Source organism: Hermetia illucens, chromosome 5 (genome assembly GCF_905115235.1).
Source record: "Hermetia illucens chromosome 5, iHerIll2.2.curated.20191125, whole genome shotgun sequence".
Taxonomy (NCBI): domain Eukaryota; kingdom Metazoa; phylum Arthropoda; class Insecta; order Diptera; family Stratiomyidae; genus Hermetia; species Hermetia illucens.
In genome coordinates this window covers 45,566,109-45,586,843 of record NC_051853.1, presented here as the reverse complement: position 1 = coordinate 45,586,843, position 20,735 = coordinate 45,566,109, and the positions used below count along the sequence as shown (strand labels likewise).

The 20,735-nt window shown below is 44.4% G+C and overlaps 1 protein-coding gene across 4 annotated transcripts in view; it reads left to right on the top strand.

Annotated features, from left to right (window-relative positions):
- The first annotated feature begins 499 nt into the window (after window positions 1–499).
- The window catches only part of LOC119656653 (tyrosine-protein phosphatase 10D), a 177,364-nt gene continuing 157,128 nt past the window's right edge, over window positions 500–20,735 (top strand). For all 4 annotated transcript variants that reach the window (XM_038063121.1, XM_038063120.1, XM_038063119.1 and 1 more), the window contains exon 1: window positions 500–1,541. In XM_038063121.1, the coding sequence (XP_037919049.1) occupies window positions 1,479–1,541 (63 nt within the window). In that variant the 5' untranslated portion in view covers window positions 500–1,478. The remainder of the gene's footprint in view (window positions 1,542–20,735) is intronic.

Sequence of the window (20,735 nt, the reverse complement as noted above, 5' to 3'; positions counted from 1 at the left end):
CATACAATCTGAAGCCGCGATGCCATACTGGGTTTTACATAAAACCTGAAGCAACTCCACAAAGAAACACTAAGCAGAAGTAAAATTTAGTACAATTTCAATGATTTTTAAAATTGACCGACTACGTCCCGCAGGAACTATTCAGATTAAGATTGTAATCTGATCTCTCAGTAACATACTAATAATAAAATTGCAAACAAAACAATAAGTAACGCATCTAAATTGTTACTTTCTGGACATTTTTTCAGCTGCAGCATCTATCCGTCGACCTCGGAAGTAAAGTATTCTTATCGAAGTCCATGGACAACTTAGTATATGCCCAATCCGGTTGGAAGCTTAGTGAAAGCGTTATCGGTAACACCTTATTAGACCATTCATCCGGGGCGCGAACCGACGGAAGATTTGTTTACTTCGCCTGTATTTGTGTTAACACCTATTCCAATTGCGAAGAAAAGAAACACAAACCTGTCGTCTCTGCTTGTGTTCATTCCGAGAAAATCATTGAGTCGAGTAGGACGTGTGCCGCGCGTCTCGGTGGCGCTTTTTCCACTAGTTTTTCCCCAGCAAATCAATCGACTGTGCCCTCGTTCGACCCGCCACGATCGCGTGAAACAGCGTCCAGTCCGTGAGCGACGCATTTCGCCAGTGCAGCGATCGAATTGGATTCGAATTGTCGCGAAAATTTCACCCGTGTCTGAAGAAATTTTCTCCCGAGTCGTAAAGAAGCACCGAGTGTGGAGGTGTCTGCCAGTGGCGCTGTGAGTGTGTGCGTACGGATGGTACGGTGAATCCGTGCAGTGGTCCATTGAGAAGAACTTCCTCCCGTGGCGTGAGTTGTTTTGATTTCGGTCCACTCGAGCAAAAGTGAAATCGTCCGCCAGAAGGGAAAAGTTCCAAGGAAAGCGCAACCGCTTCCTGGTGGCAAGTGCGCCCGTGGAGCAGGAGTGGGCTATGTGGCTGTTTGGGCGGTAGAACCCCTCCTGCAAGAATTAGCGCCAAGAAGTGATGTTGACCGCGACTCTGGCCTGCTGTGCGCCCATTGTTTGTGTAACTCCGCCGAGCTCACCGCGAGACTGCCGTGAGATGCTTTAGTCGCGGGCGTGCATCCTGGTGGCCGCAAAATGCCTCAAACCGTGCAAGTTGCATCGCTCCTGGGACGACATTCCGCTCGACTCCCCGCACTTACTCGCTCTGTGTCCGCATCGCGATCGTCCCCCGCCCTCCGCTACCTTGAATGAATGACAGTTGATTTGCGTGCGCGTTTGTGTGTGTTGGTTTTGTTTTGAAAAAGCAGAAGAAGTGAAAGAAGCTGAGTTGAAAGTTTACTCGCAGTCGTGTTGTGGTTTCTTCGTTCAGCGCGGACCGAGTCCCCCGGATTAACGCCGCGCCTGCCAGACTCCCGCAGGATTTAGTTCGCCCGCCAGCATTCGCACAAGTCGCCGTTCAAGGATTATCTCATCTCATCAAACGTCACCAACATGTCAACAACCAGCACCACTACAGGTGTCTGCCTGCTGCTGCTGGTGTCTCTCCATTCACAGGTGAGTTGTGTACGCACGAGGGCTCGTACGTGGGGGTGGGCGCTGTCAAGTTGGTTGGGAAGCGCGAGTGCTGGTGATCAGCGCGCGATCCGTGGCACGGCCAAATGGCAGCAGTTATTTGGCTGCTGCTGCTTTCACTTTGGCGGTTGCTAAATTTGCTTTGATTTGTTTGCGGTGCCATCATCGCTTCCGGTTCAATTTTTTTCATCAAATATCAAAGTGAACTCATTGCCCTCGGGCAGTTGAATGAATTTTACTTCGAGGCAGATACAAACCAGCTTGAAGAGCTGTCAAACCAAACAGACCAGACTTGCTGGCTCCCAATTGGGCCTGCTGAACTGTTCAGACGAGAGTAAAGATATGCATCTAATTAAAACCTCCGAAAAGAACAGGCGAAGAAATTAAGCAAAAAAGTGATTAGCCTGGGAATAGCAGGCGCAAGTAATGACTGCGGAATATTTTCTTCACAAGGTGAAGCCTAGTGACGGCCTCAGCCCAAATGTACTTTCGGACTCAATAGCTGAATTCCAAATCATTTCCTCTAGCATTTGTCGAACAATTCCTTTCTGCTAAACATCCAATTCATTGAAATCAGTCACATCATTCGCCCTCGCAGCTCCAGCATTCAGGCTTCATCGCTCACAACAATGGTCTTCTCAAAAAGGTAACTCTCTGGGTTTAGAGTTCCACATACTCTTCACGAATTGCATCGAGGTAAAATCTCGGGGGAATTTCGGGCCTACCAGGGTTGCATCTTGTAACCGATGTTATTTGTGTGATGTGTTTTGTAAAACAAAACATTTGAATGGATTTACTGTTTGGATTCTCACCCGCTAAAACCACCCCACACTTTTCCTTCCTTCTTCCCCGCGGAACCGGCGCAAAGCATTACTTCGCGGAGAGGATTACGCTTTAAGCGATCAAACCTTCCCTTCTTCGCATCCTCCTTGGGAGCTCTGCTTTTTCAAGTTGCGAGTGTATCCTTTCCATTGCAGCGTTCACCGTACACCAGTTTCCTTCCAACTTCAGCATTTTCCCGACGATGTTCTGCAGGCTTAAGTTGATTTTCAGGGAGTCTTCCAGGCTCCCCCCCTGAGTAAAATCGTGCACAGTGGAAAAGGTGTGCAACCATATTCAGGACAAAAGAGAGAATCATCCAGCCTGAATTGGTGCAGATACTTCCTGTAACCACCATGATCTGACAGGAATTGCGTCAGATGGTAGTTAATCTCACCGTGTCGTCGTTAGATTCACTCCTCAATACGGGGAATCAAAGTGTAGGTTCAGCGACCCCTGTGCGAGTCATCCCACCGTTGCTGCCACTTCTCCAGCGACTCTTGCCTTGTGTTCTGAGGCCTTACACACCGTTAGCGTCACTAAGCGGTAAGTCATATTTAACCTCTTTCGATTACTCTCACACGCTAGTACTTCCTCCCACACTGGTGCCGCGTATAATAGTGTGGAGCGAACTACTCCGGCCACAAGTAATCAAGACTGTATCTTGGGCCTCCAATGTTAGGCATCATCCGTGCTAATGATACGTTGGTATTTGCCGTTTTCTCACAGGCATAGTCCAGGTGTTCCGGATAGCTGAGTAGTTAGAGCACAAGGCTGCAATACGGAAGATCGCGACTCAAACCTCACTGGTGGCAGTGGGATTTGTATCGTGAATTGACGTCGGATACCAGTCGACTCAGCTGTGAATGAGTACCTGAGTCAAATCAGGGTAATAATCTCGGTCGAGCGCAATGCTGACCACATTGCCTCCTATAGGGTACTATAATCCTGTAGTGTACCGTTACGGTATTGAATGAAGTGCTCTAACACACTTCAAAGCCCTGATCCAATATGGATTGTTGCGCCAACGATTATTATATATAGTCCAAGTGTCCCTTGAAATTGACTTTAGCGTCAATCATCACCCCAAGGTATTTGATAATCGGTTACGAAGTGATGACGTGACCACCAACACAATTATTAACCGCATTCCTCTTCTTACGGTTGCTAATCAACACTGCCTGCGTCTTTGGTTCCGCAAGGTCAAACTGAACCATCCCCAGCCACGATTTTATGGCGTTAATGGTTTCGTTAGCATACACTTCAACGTCTTCAGGTTGTTTCGCGACGACAACCACATCTAGATCATTTGCGAAACCGATTATCGTAGCTTCCTTTGGCACGGGAAGGATAAGGACTCCATTGTACATCACGTTCTACAAGATAGGACCCAATACGAAGCCCTGTGGTACTCTTGCGGTGACGGTGTACTGCTTGGATCCTTCATTCTTGTCGTACCAAAGTATCCTCTCCGAAAGGTAACTGTCGAGGAGCTTAGTCAAATAACTAGGACACCCGTTTTAGCCAATGAGATTTTTATCCACTCCCAGCTAGCGGAATTGAATGTATTTTTGACGTCCAACGTCACCACGGCACAACATTTATTAGACGACATCGCGTCTCGAGCCAGCTTCAAAACAACGTCCAGGACCTCGATCGTTGAGTGGGCTTGTCGAAATTCAAATCAGAGCCGCATTGTCCGGAGATTCCACCGTAATGTCGATGAGCCCTCGCCTGAATACGTTGAAGAAACTGGCTTCATTACCCAAATTAAGGATCTGCAAATCGGTTCCTACTCGATACTCCAGTAGTCTCGATCCTCTTACATTAATGTTGGAACTTCCCCAGCATATGTGGTGAGCATTGACATCACATTCTGCTATTACCCTCATGCCTCTACTTTTGGCATATTGGATAGCTCTGGTGAATGTTCCACTGGGGAGGTCTTCTGCGTCATAAGGGAAATATGCAGAGCACCATAGTATCTCTTTATCTCCCTGTTGACTTTTAATGGTTAGTTTAACCGATATGGTGTCGCTATCATATAGGCCGTTAACCGTCTTTTGAGACTACCATGCAGGAGCGGGGTCGATCGCTTCCATTGGCATACAACAGGTCAGCCTGTTGGAAGTTTAGGCCCCTGACTTACCCCACCAACAACCCACGGTTCTTGTAGGAGGTATATAAATGTCTTGCAGCTATTGATCCGACGACTGATAAGTGCAGTCGTCGCTTTACAATGCTGCAAATTTATTTGGGAAATGTAGCACCTTATCTACATTTCAGATGAAGATGCCGAGGGCTGCACCTCCCCTTCAATGGTTTTAGAAGCCGACACTTGTAACGTGACGGTCTCTAGCCCGTAGTAGAGCCGGCAGCCCGATTTTTCCCGAACCTTCTTAACATCGGTTTTGGGAACGCCAATAGTGTGAAAAGTTCCCGTCCTATCGGCTCTCTCTTCTGTTTTGCTGCCTAGCAGCATCCAGGTGGAAGTGTTGAAGTTATTCTGCACACCAAGTTGTTCCAGAACCCCAGCACCATTCCGCTCTTCTTCTGGAAGCCAGAGAAAGCACTTTTTTAACGATGGTAGCTGAGATACCCTTTTCAAGGTTAGTCGCGCACCCTCCCACACAACGTTGAGGGAGGAGCAGTTCCGCTTGAGCCACTCGTTCGTGTCTTCGCCGCCAAGTTTAGCCGTAACATTTTACGGTATACACCTACCGACTCAAAGCAAAGCTCAATGCCTTGCGAGGATGCACTCCTTGCAGCTAGAAGGAGTGTCCTCCTAAGCTGTTCGCACTGCTCAGTATCTTAATCGGATGGATTGGAGTTAACATACAGGACCCATCCATTGGCCTCGATAGCCTTGGTTACAAATGCCTAGCCGTTGCGGCCAAGCCCTCTTTGCTGCCTTTTGTGTCGAAGAGTTAGGATCGTCTGAGAACCGCTGACGCTTCGAACGATCTTTTCCCCTCAACCTTGGCACAGCTCTGTGTCGAAGAGTTAGGATCGTCTGAGAACCGCTGACGCTTCAAACGATCTTTTCCCCTCAACCTTGGCACAGCTCTTGGGTTGTGCGTTGCCCGGAGGTGGTTTGCTGTCCGTGGACAGGTGAACTTTAGCCTCAGCAAGTGGGGCCGATTAGAGCCTGGGGTTAGGAGTGCTGACAGAAGGGGCCTGCTTCGACTCGTCTGTTAAGGACTGGGTCCTAATTAGATTGGTTCTCACCTGAGTAAGTGGAGGATCCGAGTCTAGATTCAGGTTCTTCATCGATGAGCTTAGAGTTGCCCCTTCACTCGGGTTTGGATCGTCACGATCGAGGTTTAATTATGTTTGTTTAACAGGTCTATGTTTTTGTTTTTTCATAATTGGTTGCCATGGCCTCAGTTTTATTGGGCAAAGTAGGGCGATCTCGGAAGAGCCCCTTTTTGCCGAGACAAGGCTAGTTGCAACTGGGGGGTACCCAGAGTTCACCGTTTACGGCCACATCTTATCCCCTGTGACCTGTGAGCCCTCGGCACGGTAGTCACACCTTGGCTTGGGCTTTTGATTACCGCTTGACTTCAGGTGTCACCTCCCGTTTCCTGGAGCATCTTCCTTACTGAGCTCCCTCACCACGACAAGGTAGGTAATCGTCGAGGGGGCAATTGTGGAATAAAAGAAAGAGTAATTTCCAGACGCATCTGTTTCACTTTGTAGTGAGTTCATTGCATTTACTCTAACCATCGCCGATTGATACTAGGATGAAAATGTTCGAAATATCCAAATTGGCTTATGAATGTTCATCCTTTTGCATTAAATTTTACGATAGGAACAAAATATTGAAAGTGACTTCATAGCGATGAAATAATGCCCGCATTGCATCTTGCCATTGCCGCTGAGCTCGTAACGTCAATTTCACAGCCGCACCTGATTTCCATCCCAGTTACCGCCTGAGGTCCCCCTTCCCTCCTTTTTCAATCAAGTGTGGTACTGTCTTTGGCGACGATGAAACGTGACAACCCATAAAAATCGCTAATGGAAAATTATAGAACGTTGTAACCTGCCGCATCTTATTATCATTGAAATTTGCATGATTAGCAGATAACCACGAGGGTGACTAGAAAGCGATTGAACACCATTCGCTGTAATCGTGTGTGAGGTTTCCTCATTGTGCTGGCAATATACGGATGCCCTTGTAACTGATTTATTTCACAGCAAACTGTTGTGCCGGTTTAACCTCGATTTAGTGCGAAAAAAAGCGTTTGTTTAACACTTCAATAATAAAGTGTTTGGTCGGTTTAGAAACCTCCACAGATCTTTGTTGGCACTAAACATGTGTATCCGAGGCTAATTCGCAATTTACGGTCCCAGGGTGAAAAAATTATGAAATTTCGTGGAGATAAAAGAGGCAATGATTGGATTAAGCGCTAACTCGCTTTTAGAGCCTTGTCTGCCTGCGTTGGCAAATTAACGCCGGTTATAAACGCTAGATTGAGACGAAGATTTTGTTTAGTAAATGCCAGCAAACGAGAAAACTTATCCCAATACCGCATTTGATTATACACATAGTCGCAATTAGCGAGTTATTATCCGTTTTCGGTTTAATGGTCCCGGGATTGAACCTACACAGGCCGCGACGACCCAGAGATTTTGGACTGTGCTAGCCAAAATCGTCGGTACAACTATCCCATCTTTGGTCAGGTACAAGAATAGTTTCTGCAGCTGGTCAGTTGACGTCTTCACAGAGTTTCGTCTCCAAATTTGAACCAAACTTCTGGACTAAAAAGGAAACTCAATTTTGTATTTGTTGCGTAATTATTCACCAAAATTAGAGAGTAAGCTTGCGAGCCACTTGTTTCCATTTTTCGTGAGTCGCAGTCAATTCTAGCTGAGATAGATCTGGAAGTATTTCGAGGATTAAAAAGTATAAAAACCAACACTTCGCCTGCCATGGTTGAGCGATCTCCTTTCGAAAACACTCTGCACTGGTTGAATTAATTTTCTGTTTACCTCACAGCCAGCGTGTGTCGTTACGTAACTCCAGACAGTCAGCAACAAGCAGTTCTACGGGTACTTGGCCATTTCTCCGTTCGGACTCGTATGGGGAGCACAATTATTTCCATTGCGATGCTGGCAGTTGCTTTCCTATTTTATGAGTCCCAAACAATTACAATTATCGTTATTTTGTTGTACCGAGAGATGTTAAACAAAACACTTGCAACCGCAGATAGAAGCAGTTGATATATTCGGTCGTAGCGAAGTCATACGTAACCGAATGCAAAAGTAATTTAAAATTTGAATTGTAATTGCGGCATTTATTATCCCCATGCCGGTTTGAATGGAATGTTTTTCGTAGGTTTGAAATGAAATTTTCTTTTTTCATTGTTTACGATTGTTGTTTACGGGGAAAACTAGTCAAAAACGTGACAGGGCCATCAATTGCTTGTTTTATGCCACATGGTTGACTAGTTGTGTTTCCTGAAAGTGACACAAACCACCCGTTCAAGGGGTCATAAAAATATATTCTCACTGTCAGCATAGCCCATATCTAAAAATATGTTTGCTTTGCAAAATTCTCGTTACTATTGCTCGTAAAATGAAAGTTTTTGTATTAATTTCAATAAATATTGTTTTTATTTCTGAAATCTTTTTCAGCCCCATTCATCACAATACGTCATTTGTATTGTCAGAGTTTGTTTAGTCGCTGAAAACTATGGAAAAAGGCCAAAAGTTGGACGTCTAGTTCTCAACATCTGACGATACGAACAGTCTACAATAAAAACATGTCCTGCTTCATTTGAAAGATGAACGTTTAATTGTGGCGCACATATGTGTGGCGCAACAATCATCTCAAATCTCATTGAAAAAAATAAAAATCTCTCTTCGGATATTCTGCTAAGCCGTTTGTTGACTCAAAACGACCGATCTCTAAATATCTTTTTAAATAAAAGCCTCTATATTACCTTTCCCATTCATCCCGAACAAAAAAAGTCTTCCTTTTTCTAGTAGTACATGCCTCACTTACCCCACGATAATTGTCAGTCAACAATTTCCGTACTTTTATTTGATTCAAGACGTTCAAACAATATAAACCAACACAAGCTCTAATTGCAAAGCTATCTTCATGATCACGAAATATATATATATCTGCCCTTCACTCCTTGGTGAGATATAGCGCGTCAACTACACCTACGCGCTATTGCTCGCGGTTATCTGAAATGCGCTTCAATTTCCCCCATGACTTCCCGAAACACTCGCACTGGACTCTACTAGAGTGGATTCCACTGCATGGCATAACTTGCAATGCAATTATCGCTCCTCCTTAATGTGTGACCTATCCACTGCCACTTCCGTCTTCCGATCACATCGCATACGAGTACCAAGCCTGTACGCCGACCAAGTTGTACGTTTGAAACAGGCCAGCGTACTCCGATGATACGACGCAGACAGATGTTGACGTCAGTTTGAAGCTTTTTGGTAACAATGCAGTTCACTTTCCATATATTACTTCCATATAGCAACACCGAAAGAACACTTCCACAGAACAGTCTCAAGTTGATCTTATTGTTGAGATAACTGCAAATTAGTGTTGAGATAACGAGCAAATTCTTATTCGATGCGCCGTCGGCAGAAGCCACGCCTTCTAGATGTACAAATTGATCGACACTTTCGATGCTTACCTTTAGTCCAACTCTACTTGCCTCTCCTGCCAAATCTAGACTCATTTGACCAAGGTCCATGACCCGCGAGTAAACAGATGTCAGCAGCGTAGTCGAGATGTTTGATGAAAAATGTCATCGTCCGTTGAACTCCTGCACGTCCTCCGGACAGCGGAGCAAGAAAAACATCAACAATAACTAGAAGAAATAATTTCGGTGACAGGATGCAGCCCTGGCGGAGTCCGCCTTGAACCTCGAAATCCAACGAGATTTTACCTCGGTGCCGCACGTGACATTCTGTGTCATCATATGTCGATCTGATAATAACTATTTTTTTCTCCCTTCTGCGTTGAGCACTCCAGATACACTCTCTGTTCACGCTATCCAAAGCTTTCTCGAAATCGAAATGCAGCGAAGTCCTAAATTCGGTACACTGGTGTAAAATGATCCAATGGGTATTGATGTGGTGAATGCAGGAGGATCCGGAGCGGAAACCAGCCTGTTCTCTGTCGATCAATTATTTTAGCTATTATCTTTGCGGCGGCAGGGAGCACAAAGATTCCCCCCCAATTTTCACACTCGTGTGTTTTTTTGGAATCTTACCGATCATCCCCTTCTTCTACTTCCCAAAATTTCCGTACGAGTGCAAACAACAGATCAGCAGTAACTACAGGTGCAGCGAGAAATAACTCTGCGGGGAGGCCGTCAAGCCTAGCGCCTTTCCTCCGTTTGAATTGCATTGATTGTCGATATGATTTCTCTAATACTTGAAGAGTAAATCCGTATCGGCAAGCTACGGTGACTAGCCATTTCATCCACAAAGAAAGCAACCTCACACCTCTTCAGTTGTTCATAATCGTGGATGAAAGGTCGACCGTTGATGTCTTTCAGAAGACCATCGAGAGTCGTGATGCGGAATACAGTTCTGAAATCATTGCTATCTGCGGCATCTTCCGCTTCACTCACCAGCGCAAAAGCAAATTCTCTTTTGTTACGGCGAACACTACGCCAAACTTCTCGGGATTTCGCTCGGTGTTGGGGTTCGATCGCGGCAAGCCCGATATTGCTGGCAGCAGTCAATGGAGCCTTCAACCCCTCGCGCTCATCGATATGCTTCCACTGTTCCGAAGTCAGCCAGATCTTATGATGCCCCTTCGGGACGAGCGAAAACTGAGTCGTAGAAGTGGTCGATGTTGAACTTAGGGATCGCAGGGACACCGGATTCGCGTCTGCTACCACCTGGCTTTTCAGAATACAAAAGCAGTTTTGAAAGGCGACTAAAAGACTCATCTCACCACTACGACCTTTGGCTATTGAAAACTGTTTGTTAAATATGCGCACGCTGCTCAGCAACAGTATCGAGGATCTCCAGAATGTTCCCTTTCTTCAAGTTGAACGGTATAGCCTGGGCGAAATCCTAGGTCTAACAGATCTGAATCCAGTGTCGCACTGTTGCTGAGAGCTTCCACAAGACACGATTTGATCACCTGGGAGCTGATCTCTGATAGGACTCGAGATTCCTTAACGAGGATTCGTACCAGAGCCGTAGCAACTCATCAGACGCTGCCTCACCTCTGCCCTGGAAGCAATGATACCGACCGTAAATCCGCCATACTTAAAACCAAAGTTTAACCGGAGCCAGAGCCCTTAACCGAAACAAGTCGGAATACTGGAAGCTGGATGCCTGTTTCGTGAGAAATTTACTATTCACGTTTCTCCATTCGTACATAGCTAAAGATTGAAAATATTCCTGCATATTTCCAAACTCCAACCGCGACGTACATATAAATTCACTTTATATCATGATGACGTCATAAACGTCTTAGAGTGCAATAAATTACTGTGAAAGATAAAATTTGGACCTTCTATAATTTTGTTGGATTTCCTTCAAACTTTCCAAAATTGTTTATTAAATTATTACTTATAATGGTGTCAATGATGTGCAATACACCACTTATTGCAGAAGATGAAGAAGAAAAGAGATTAAGGCCATCAAGGCAAAGTAACTGAGGGTAAGTGAGAGAAGGCTATTGATAAAGAACGAAATAGTAGAGGACCCAGAATGGACCCTTGTCGTACAACTGAGGAAAAATAAAAGGAACGGAATATGTAATCAACTAACGAAACGCTACAACCAACCGTTATGTAGGTAAGTAGGCGTGTGATTAACAGAGCCAAAACCTTAGAGAAATCCCTGCAGATACCAAGAATTTAGACATTTGGCTATGAAGTTGGTCTAGTGAGTTGATAGCAATGGACCGCCTTTTATGCTCTTTAGCTATAAGCTAGCTAAACTAAGCGGTCAGCCATTCGTTGACATATCCCTGCAAAAGGACGAGAGAAGCGAAAGAGGACGGTACATCTCAGCGAGAATGTAATTGATCCTTTTGTGTATAGAGATAATAAGAGCCTCTTTATACAAGGTAGGAAGATGTCAACAGATCGGAGGAGAGAAGCAGAGCAATCCAGAAGGACTTAAAGTTTCTGTATACTAATTAGACCTCGACACTGGCCAAATACTCCCTCCTGAACTTCGTTATCGGTGACTTAGCTAAAGTTCGCAGAGCTTTAAAGTGAACGAAACCAGTGTGGTCTATTTTTTCCTTACTGCCAGTTTCGTGCGTAGCTTTTTATGAATATCTGTGATGAAGCAGAATTGGTGAGACTACAGGGACCTGGGGGAGGAAGAACATAACAAGGAAGTAGGTTAGATAGAATAATAAAAAGAGGTGAGAGCTTGGTCGTAAGTTAAGGAAGTGATGATGAGATTCTAGTTTTTTGTCTCCAGGGCTGGACTCAGACCTTCCAAATTGGATTTTCAAAAGTAGAACTTAGTAGCCTTGTACGCAACATGGGTATTGAGACGACAGATTTGCGCATTGAACTCAGAAGCAGGATGATGAGCACCAGGAACGACGTAAGGAGGAGCATATTGGTATTTGGAAAAGCAGGAAGATTAAAGTCACCAGAAACAATGACGGATAGAAGGGAGACACTTACAGCTAGGATTTTCGTTAATCTGTCGATGCAAGTAAAAGGAGCTAAACATTTGAAATATACAAAGGAAATAGTAAATTTACTTGTATTGAGGGGAGAAATGCGTAGAGTAATATAGTTAGGGGAAGAGAAGGAAGAAAAGGCTTTACAGCAATCAGGACGCCTATGCCGGTTACCCTGCCTAAAGCCGCGTGGTCTCCTGTAACAGCGCAAGGCAGAGCACCCTTCGTGGAACTTAGAATTCAAAACCGTATAATCTACTCAGGTATCAGAAATGCGGATAATGTGGTGCTGGATACTAAGGAAAGGTAGATTGAAACGCAATAACTTGGTTCTAAGAACTTTTTTTATGTTGATCTGCGAAGTAGGCAGGCGGGATGGAAATTTTCTCATAGTTTCTTTTGTAAAGATTGATGAAACCCTGCTGTGGCGAAAAGGAATGTTGGTCGACGGCGTCCAGGGCCTGGGGATACGCCACCTTGAGAAAAGCTATTACACGCCCGGGAGTGCCAACCTTGACCAGCTTCACACACGAAAGAGGCGCCAGAAATAAGTTGCTTTAGCTCTAATGTAAAAAAAGGTAAAATAAGCCAGCCTTATGAAAAGTTACTTTGATAATAAAGTGTCTTATAGTAGCTTAGAATGCTGACAGCCAGCGAAGTAGGCTCCCAGTGGCTGCAGAATAGAAAGGACTATGTCAATTAGCTGCTAGTGCGCCACTAACACCAGAGTGTGTTATATATGACAGCTGATTTACCTCAGCGAGCGAGTAGTGCCGCAGCAAGCGTTGCAGCGGTAGGTGATATTTGACGAAAACTTGGCGCGAATATCAAGAAAAGTGGCAAGGAGTAGTAGTATTAAGAGTAGGTTGATTCCATCATTATCAACGGCGTAACAACCGGTATCCGCTCTAGGCCTGCCTTGATAAGGAACTCCAAACATCCCTTTTTTGCGCCGAGGTCCACCAATTCGATTTCCCTGAAAACTGCTGGCGTCCTGACCTACGACATCGTTTCATCCCAGGAAGGGTCTCTCTCGTCTTCTTTTTCTACCATATATACATATTACCCTTGTAGACTTTTGGGTGGGATCATCCTCAACCATATGAATTAGATGACCGCCCACCACAACCTTTAGAGCCGGATTTTATCCACAACTTAACGGTCATGGTATCGCTCAAAGATTTCATCGTTATGTAAGCTACGGAATCGTCCCTCCGCATGAAGGGGGCCAAAAATTCTTCCCCCGAACGCGGCCAAGAGTTCCCAATTTTTCTTGCTAAGAACCCAAGTCTCCGAGGAATACATGAGGATTGGCAAGATCATTGTCTTGTATAATAAGAGCTTTGACCCTTTAGTGAAACGTTTCGAGCGGAACAGTTTTTGTAAGCTGAAATAGGCTCTGTTGACTGCCAACAATCTTGCGCGAATTTCATCGTCGTATCTGTTATCGGTTGAGATTTTCGACCCTAGATAGGAGAAATTGTCAACGGTCTCAAAGTTGTAGTCTCCTATCTTTATTCTTTCCGTTTGACCAGTACGGTTTGATGTTGTTGGTTGGTTGGTTTTTTGGTCCTAACGTTGATACCATATATTTTGTCTTGGCTTCATTGGTGTGCAGCCCAAGATCTCGCGCCGCCTGCTCGATCTGGATGAAGGCAGTTTGTACGTCTCGGGTGTTTTTTTCCATGATGTCGATATCATCAGTATAGGCCAGTAGTTGGGTGGACTTAAAGAGGATCGTACTTCTCGCATTTACCTCATCATCACGGATTACTTTTTCCAGGGTCAGGTTAAAGAGGACACATGATAGGACATACACTTCTCTTAGACCGCTGTTGATGTCGAATGGTCTTGAGAATGATCTTGCCGCTTTTATCTGGCCTCGCCCATTGGTCAGGGTCAACTTAGTCAGTCTTATCAATTTCGTCGGGATACCGAATTTTCTCATAGCCATGTACAGTTTTAGCGTGGCTATCCTATCTTTGGCGATTTTAAAGTCGATGAAGAGATGGTGCAACTGATGTCCATATTCCAACAGTTTTTCCATCGCTTGCTGCAGAGAGAAAATCTGATCTGTTGCTGATTTGCCTGGAGTGAAGCCTCTTTGGTATGGGGCAATGATGAGGCATTGATTCGCTGTCCCACACCTTGAGCACAAATTGATGAACCACTTGGTGTAATTGGTCGCCTCCATATTTAACCAATTTGGCTGTAATTCCATCGGCTCCTGGCGACTTATGATTTTTAAGCCGATGAATTGCACGGACTGTTTCTCCTATACTTGGTGGTGGCAGTATTTGTCCGTCGTCTTCAGTTGGCGGGACCTCCAACTCGCCGATGTTCTGGTTGTTCAGTAGTTCATCAAAGTACTCAACCCATCGTTCCAAGATGCCCATTCTATCGGAAATCAAATTTCCCTCTTTGTCTCGGCAGGATGAACATTGAGGTGTGAAAGGCTTCTTCCTGCTGACTTATTGGTAAAACTTCCGCTCTTGGTGCCGTTGCTCCCTGTACTTTTCGAATTCACAGACCTGTTGGTTCTCCCGGGCTTCCTTTTTCCGCCTGCGAAGTCGCTTCCCCGCTCGACGGAGTTCGTGATAAGTATCTGCGCATGCCCGCGTTCGTTGAGAATGCAACATTACTCGGTATGCAACATTCTTCCGTTCCGTTGCTAGCTTACATTCATCGTCAAACCAGCCGTTCCGGCTCTTTTTACGGCTGGGGTCAAGTATGTTTGTGGCCGTATTTATGAAAACGTTCTTCAAGTGATTGTGAAGATCATTTGTTGATGCTTCATCTCCAGAATCTCTGTTGACTGCGGTTATTGCGGCATCCATTTCCCTCTTATAGGTGTTGCGGAGGGCTGTGGTGGATGGCTTCAGTGTTAACTCTCATCTGATTGTCAGAGGGGAATCTGGATGGTGTTGTTATTCGAGCTCGGAGCACCATGCCAACGAGATAGTGATCCGAGTCTATGTTGGCTCTCCTATATGTTCTGACATTCATTAAGGCTGAGAGATGGCGGCGTTCGATCAACACGTGGTCAATTTGGCTTAAAGTGGTCCGTCTCCTTATAAATTTGCACATCGTACGGCATGGACCAGCAAAGACGACGAAATAATGCTTGCACTGAGAAACTAGATTTTGATGAAACCAGAAATCAGGAAGTGTATGAAGGCGAAAAACGTCACAGTTACAGGATTCCTTTCAGGTCTCGTCTTTCTAGCTGGCAACATTCAGGGATCACCATTGAGAATCAATGAGTAAAGCTTTGATGACTAAAGAAAAATGACGAGAGTTTAGACTTTTGCTTTTATTATCGTTCACAAGGTAACAAGGCGTAGTTTAAGAAGGACCGGCAGGAAATGTCTTAAATACCCGTAATTCTTCCTTCCTGGTATCGAATCGAATTTGTTCTTTACCTACTTCCTCAATATTTCTATAGCAAAATGCTCACGAAATGGAATAAAACGTTAAGATGTTTTCCAGAAGTTTTCCAGCTCTTTTGAAACTTCCTTGCTATAAAAGTCTTGCAACTTAGATGGTATCAATTCTATGAAAACTGGAAATGTGAGTAACAAGATAGCTTGAAGCGGTAGCGAATTGTATAACCACAAACGAGGAATGATATATTTCAGCCCCATCGACTTGAATTTTTCTTCCATCTCCACGCAACAACTTTTCAACTTCCTACGGCGCTTTAACTAGACCCACATTCCATTTTCGCGTCGATTTTATTGTGTGCATTTTATTCTGTCTGATCGTGCAAGCTGGCAAAAATACACCTTCAGGGTCATACCCGAGCGTAAACAGTGGACCAGTTGAATTAAACACCACAAATCGAGTAGTGCCCACATATCACATTGTTGTAATTGCTTCGCGGATTCCGAAAATACCCCCAAGATTAGGCGATGACCTCTCCGCATTAGTGGCAATAAAATCGGCTAAAGTAAATACTGAGAGCGCAAAGTACTCGCACCTTCACGATTCGTGTTAAATTGAATGAAACATTGTACGATGACGAAACGCCGTACAAATGAAGTCATGGTATTTTTAGAGGTGGCACAGCGCTTTATTGATATTTAGGTGTGTAAAGTGGTACAGACCGTTGTGGAAACAATAATGAATTCACTTTAAGAATGGAGCTCTTTTTGGGGTATTTGTTAATACAGATTAAATGTGTTGAATGCGGAGAGTATCTTTTATTCGGCAATAATCTTTGTTAAAGAGACGGCACTACCTAACTGCAACAACGGTCGCCTGGCCCTCAAGATGTTCCCTTTACCCTACCTGACTATCTGTATCTGCGTTGAACTCTTTCAGAATATCTAAGTGATCCGCCACACACTATACATTCGAAGCAACGCCATGAAAGCTCACAACCGTGAGTAGAAATTTAGCATTACGCTAATGCGACTTGTAATGTTGACTATATGCAACAAATACTAATAAGCCCAGAGGGGGTACTGGTACGGCTGAATAGGTCAACTGGTTGTTGAGGACCGGTTTCTGTTACCAAACTCCGTTCACTTTTGGACGTAGGTAAAACACAAACAACATATCTTATCCATACGAAATTCGATACAGAGTTTATCTAAGGTTTGCAGATGTATTATGTGTAGTCGATTTATTTGGATGGAACGACGCTTTTTGTAAACCTGAGTTGAAAAGTTGAATGGAATGAACTAGAAATTAGCCCCCAGCAGTAAGTCATTGTGTGGCTCAAAATAAAAACGTCCATGTTGTTTTTGATCTTTGGCTAGATTTAGGCATTTAGTACTTTTATACAAATGTTTGCAAACAGGAAATTAAAGCCTAAAAGTCAACCATTCTTAACAAGAACTGAGAAGATAATGGAACTGCATAAAGGAAAGGAAACCCTGTTACGAAAATGATTTGTACGTCTGCAAAGGGTTTTGGATTCGCATATTCGTAGATCTTCGCCTAATATGACTAAAAATCTTTAACAAAGTCCATCAAGCAGTATAAATTGCCGGAACTACTCTTTGAGAATTCCATCAGAAGTTTTGGCTGAGAAAGTTTGGAGGATTGGATCCCCCAAACAAGACAGAATTGAAAATGTCATCCCACAAATAAGGTAAACTATCCATGGCAGAATACAGCTTTGTGTCTATTTCAGATTTGTAGAATTTTTCGAGTAACTTATTGAAATACCCACTCAAAAGCAACCGTGCATTATCCTGATGGTGAGTATTGCTAATAGGAGCAAAAACTGCATCAATTCGAGGCGGGAACCTGTTCTAAAAGTTTCGACAAGCTTCATTTCCCGCGAAGGCTACTGTAGACGTCAACGTGTATTTTTAATCCCTCCATAATACACTTCGAATGATTCGGTCTATTATTATGAGCGACTCCGGATATACTTCCAAAGGTCTGCAACCAATTTCCGAATCGATCGAAAGCCTCCTGAAAATCTAACCAACTGCTACCTCCCCTGGACTAAATTGGTATTCCCAGTTCATCAACTCCAAATAATGTGTGAGCATGCTGCCAAAGTAAAGTTTAACCGCCATGAACGCATAGCCTATATCACATGGCCAAATGGTAGGGAAGGCCTGATGTCGATGATTAGGAATGAAGAGGTAGTGGTAACCCTTCTTACGGTACCAATTGCGCGGCTGTCAACGATTTCCCATTCTCGTTGTGAGGACCCCATGGCGTGGGAAATCGATCACAACCTCTAAAATTTCCGCCACGATGAAGTTAAAACGAAACGTCAACCTAAACACTAAATACGCAATGGAAGGAAAATTAACGCGTTCACGTTAGTAAAATTGGTGATAGCCCCATCAGTGTTGGCATAGGCAGTCTTCCCGCATTTGAAACTGAAGCCGATGTGCGTCAGTCCAAATGGTATTTCCGATCACGGTGATTAGTTGTCCTTCCCGCATTACCGGTCTTTCCTATCAAAGGTACATTTGAAGGAATTACAGTGAACATATCAAGAAGCCTAAGGTCAAGATTTACACTTGTAGATCACGTAATTAATATCAACTTCACAAAGCAACAGTAAGAAAATGTTGCAAATATAACAACGAAATATAATCCAACGTTACAATATCAGGACGATGTGGTAGATGCGTTGAAACACGGGAAAGCCATGAGCTCATGATGGATGATACCCTTCCATTCCGATCAAACATACGACATCACCTTTCACCAGAGGTTCTAATATGCAAATCCGATCCTTAGTGGATCGTATAGTCTCAGATGATTTAAAACTGCCTTATAGTCGATCTAGAGTTCCTTAGCAATATCACGACTGCTTACGTGCGAGTATTATCTAAGTTTTAAATTTTCTCGAAACCAGATGAGTGAAATCTAACAAAACATACCAACCAAACAATCATCTGCAGAAACTAGATGAACTGCATAAATGCTTTATAACTACAAAACCTGATCACAGGCGCAAGGTCTCACTTTCAGAATCCAGCAAGGCACGATCAAAAACGGAGCAAGTCGGAATACCGGAAGCTGCGCGCATCGGGTATAAAGGTTTTGTGGTCCGTGATGATTACGGCTGGTATTCTAAAGCGCAGGATCCATTCTCGGCAGGGGACCTCGGCACATGATTGATTGATGTCAGTCAGAGGTATTCCTTCAGGCCATCGCCTAAACCTGTCGATGATTGTGAGGCAATGCCTGTAACCGTGCAAGTCTCGCAAAGGGCCAATGATGTCGAGATTGATGGTGTGAAAGCGCTTGGTCGACCTAGGAAATACGTTTACTTCCTTTCGTACGTGCTTATTGACCTTGCACTTCTGTCACGCGATATACTGTCTGCCCCAGAAGAGTTTATATCCTTGTTCATGGACGGCCAGAAGTATTTTCTAGTAACTAACCGCTGGGTGCAAGATCGTGTATTGCGTCCCTTATTTGAGGTCTCGCATAGTAGATAAGAGTTTAAGCCGAAAATAGGAAACATCTTCAACTTGTATTTGGAGTTTGCCTTCAGGCTCTGAAGCTCTGCATCGTCTTTTTATGCCTCGGAGATTCGAGATAAAGTGTTTGCAACAACCTTGTTTTTTCCAGAAATGTGTTGGATATCAGAAGTAAACTGGCTGATTAACTCAAGTGCCGAAGTTGGCGAGGGGACGCTTTGTCGGGCTTTTGTCTAAGCGCGAAAATAAGAAGCATGTGGTCCGTGAAAACGGTGACCGGTCTGCCCTCCAGGGAAAATCAGAAATATTTTATAGCCAGGTACGCGGCGAGTAGCTTACGATCGTAGCCGCTGTAGTTACGTTGAGCTGAGTTGAGCTGCTTCGAACAGAAGCTCAACGGTTGCCAGGTTTGATTCACCCGTTGGTGAAGAGTGGCGCCTACCGATGCATCTGAGGCATCGACGAACACAGCTAGGGGTGCATTTGGCGGAAGAAATGCCAGCAGTGCGCTTAACCGGCTGGGAGAAACTACTTTCCGTAAAAATGTTGCGGTACTTCCTGAGGAGTGCGCGAATGCGGTACAGGGAGAACCGACACTTCAGCGCCCGTGTCGACCAGGAAGCAACGCCAGCTCAGGGCATTGAATATTGTAAGACGGTACAGTGGTGCCCAGTGAGCTTAGTTTTTTGTTGCGTTAAACTTGCATTTTGTGATACATTTAGTCACTTGATCTTCGTATTTACAATGGTACCAGAAAATCGTCGAGGCCGACGAGGGTACCGGCGTGCGACTATCCAAATGCCCTCGAAGGCACTGAACGCAAAGTACCAATCGTCGCTGCGAGCTTTGTAACCGCGTCGGCCAGGATCGTTACCATTGCCTTGAGCTCGTCGACCTTCCGAGTCGTGTCTCGAGAAACCTCCGACCACGAGAAACCTCCGGCCATGGCGGACAATACCTCCAGCAATCCCAATTCCGCACAGGCTAAGGTACTCTCCGGGAATCCTTGCAGCCAGAGGGACAACTCCGAACCAATCAGACTCCAGATGAAAAGGTTCTGTAGCGAGACCAGTTCGAAGTCACCACTTTTGGGATCACTTTCCCCAATAAATAAAAAAATCTGCCTTTATTAATTTAAATAATTTATTCCTCGTTATCTGAACTTTCAGGTTAGTTATAGAAAACACAAATTAGACATGTTTTAATTGTAAGCGGTAAGAATTCAGTTTGTGTTTTATTTGTTGAAGCTGCCGACGGGCTGGCCGACAAGAGTGGAGTCCCTATCATTCCCTCATTCTTGACATTTCTCACCCCAGTCTTCTGCCAGGCCGTCATCTGATTCCACGGCCGTTCAATGCGGCGACAGAGCGAAATCTCGATGGCGTTCAACTACTAATTGGGCCCTTTCATACCCCACATGAGCATATTCTGTGAAAAAAATATACAACCCCTTTCGCATGCACGCGAGTTATATAATTCTACATCGAATTTAAGAGGGGGGGGGGTCCCATGCATGCCGAAGAAGGGTGCAAATTTTTTTTCATCAAATATAGTCATGTGGGGTATCAAATGAAAGGTCTCGACTAGTACTTTTTGAAGCCATTTGTTGGAAAGGTGGGGAGTGCAGGGGGTCGAAAGTGATCATTTCTTTAAAGGGTGGGTACCTAACCGAAATATCTGAAAAAAATTACGAAGCTGCCACTATATGATACCTAGGCCACTACCACTACCTTCCATAACGATATCTGTTCAAATAAAGTTAAAAATAGTACTATAATTTTTAATAATTCACTTCAAAACCACCCTTATGTTCAT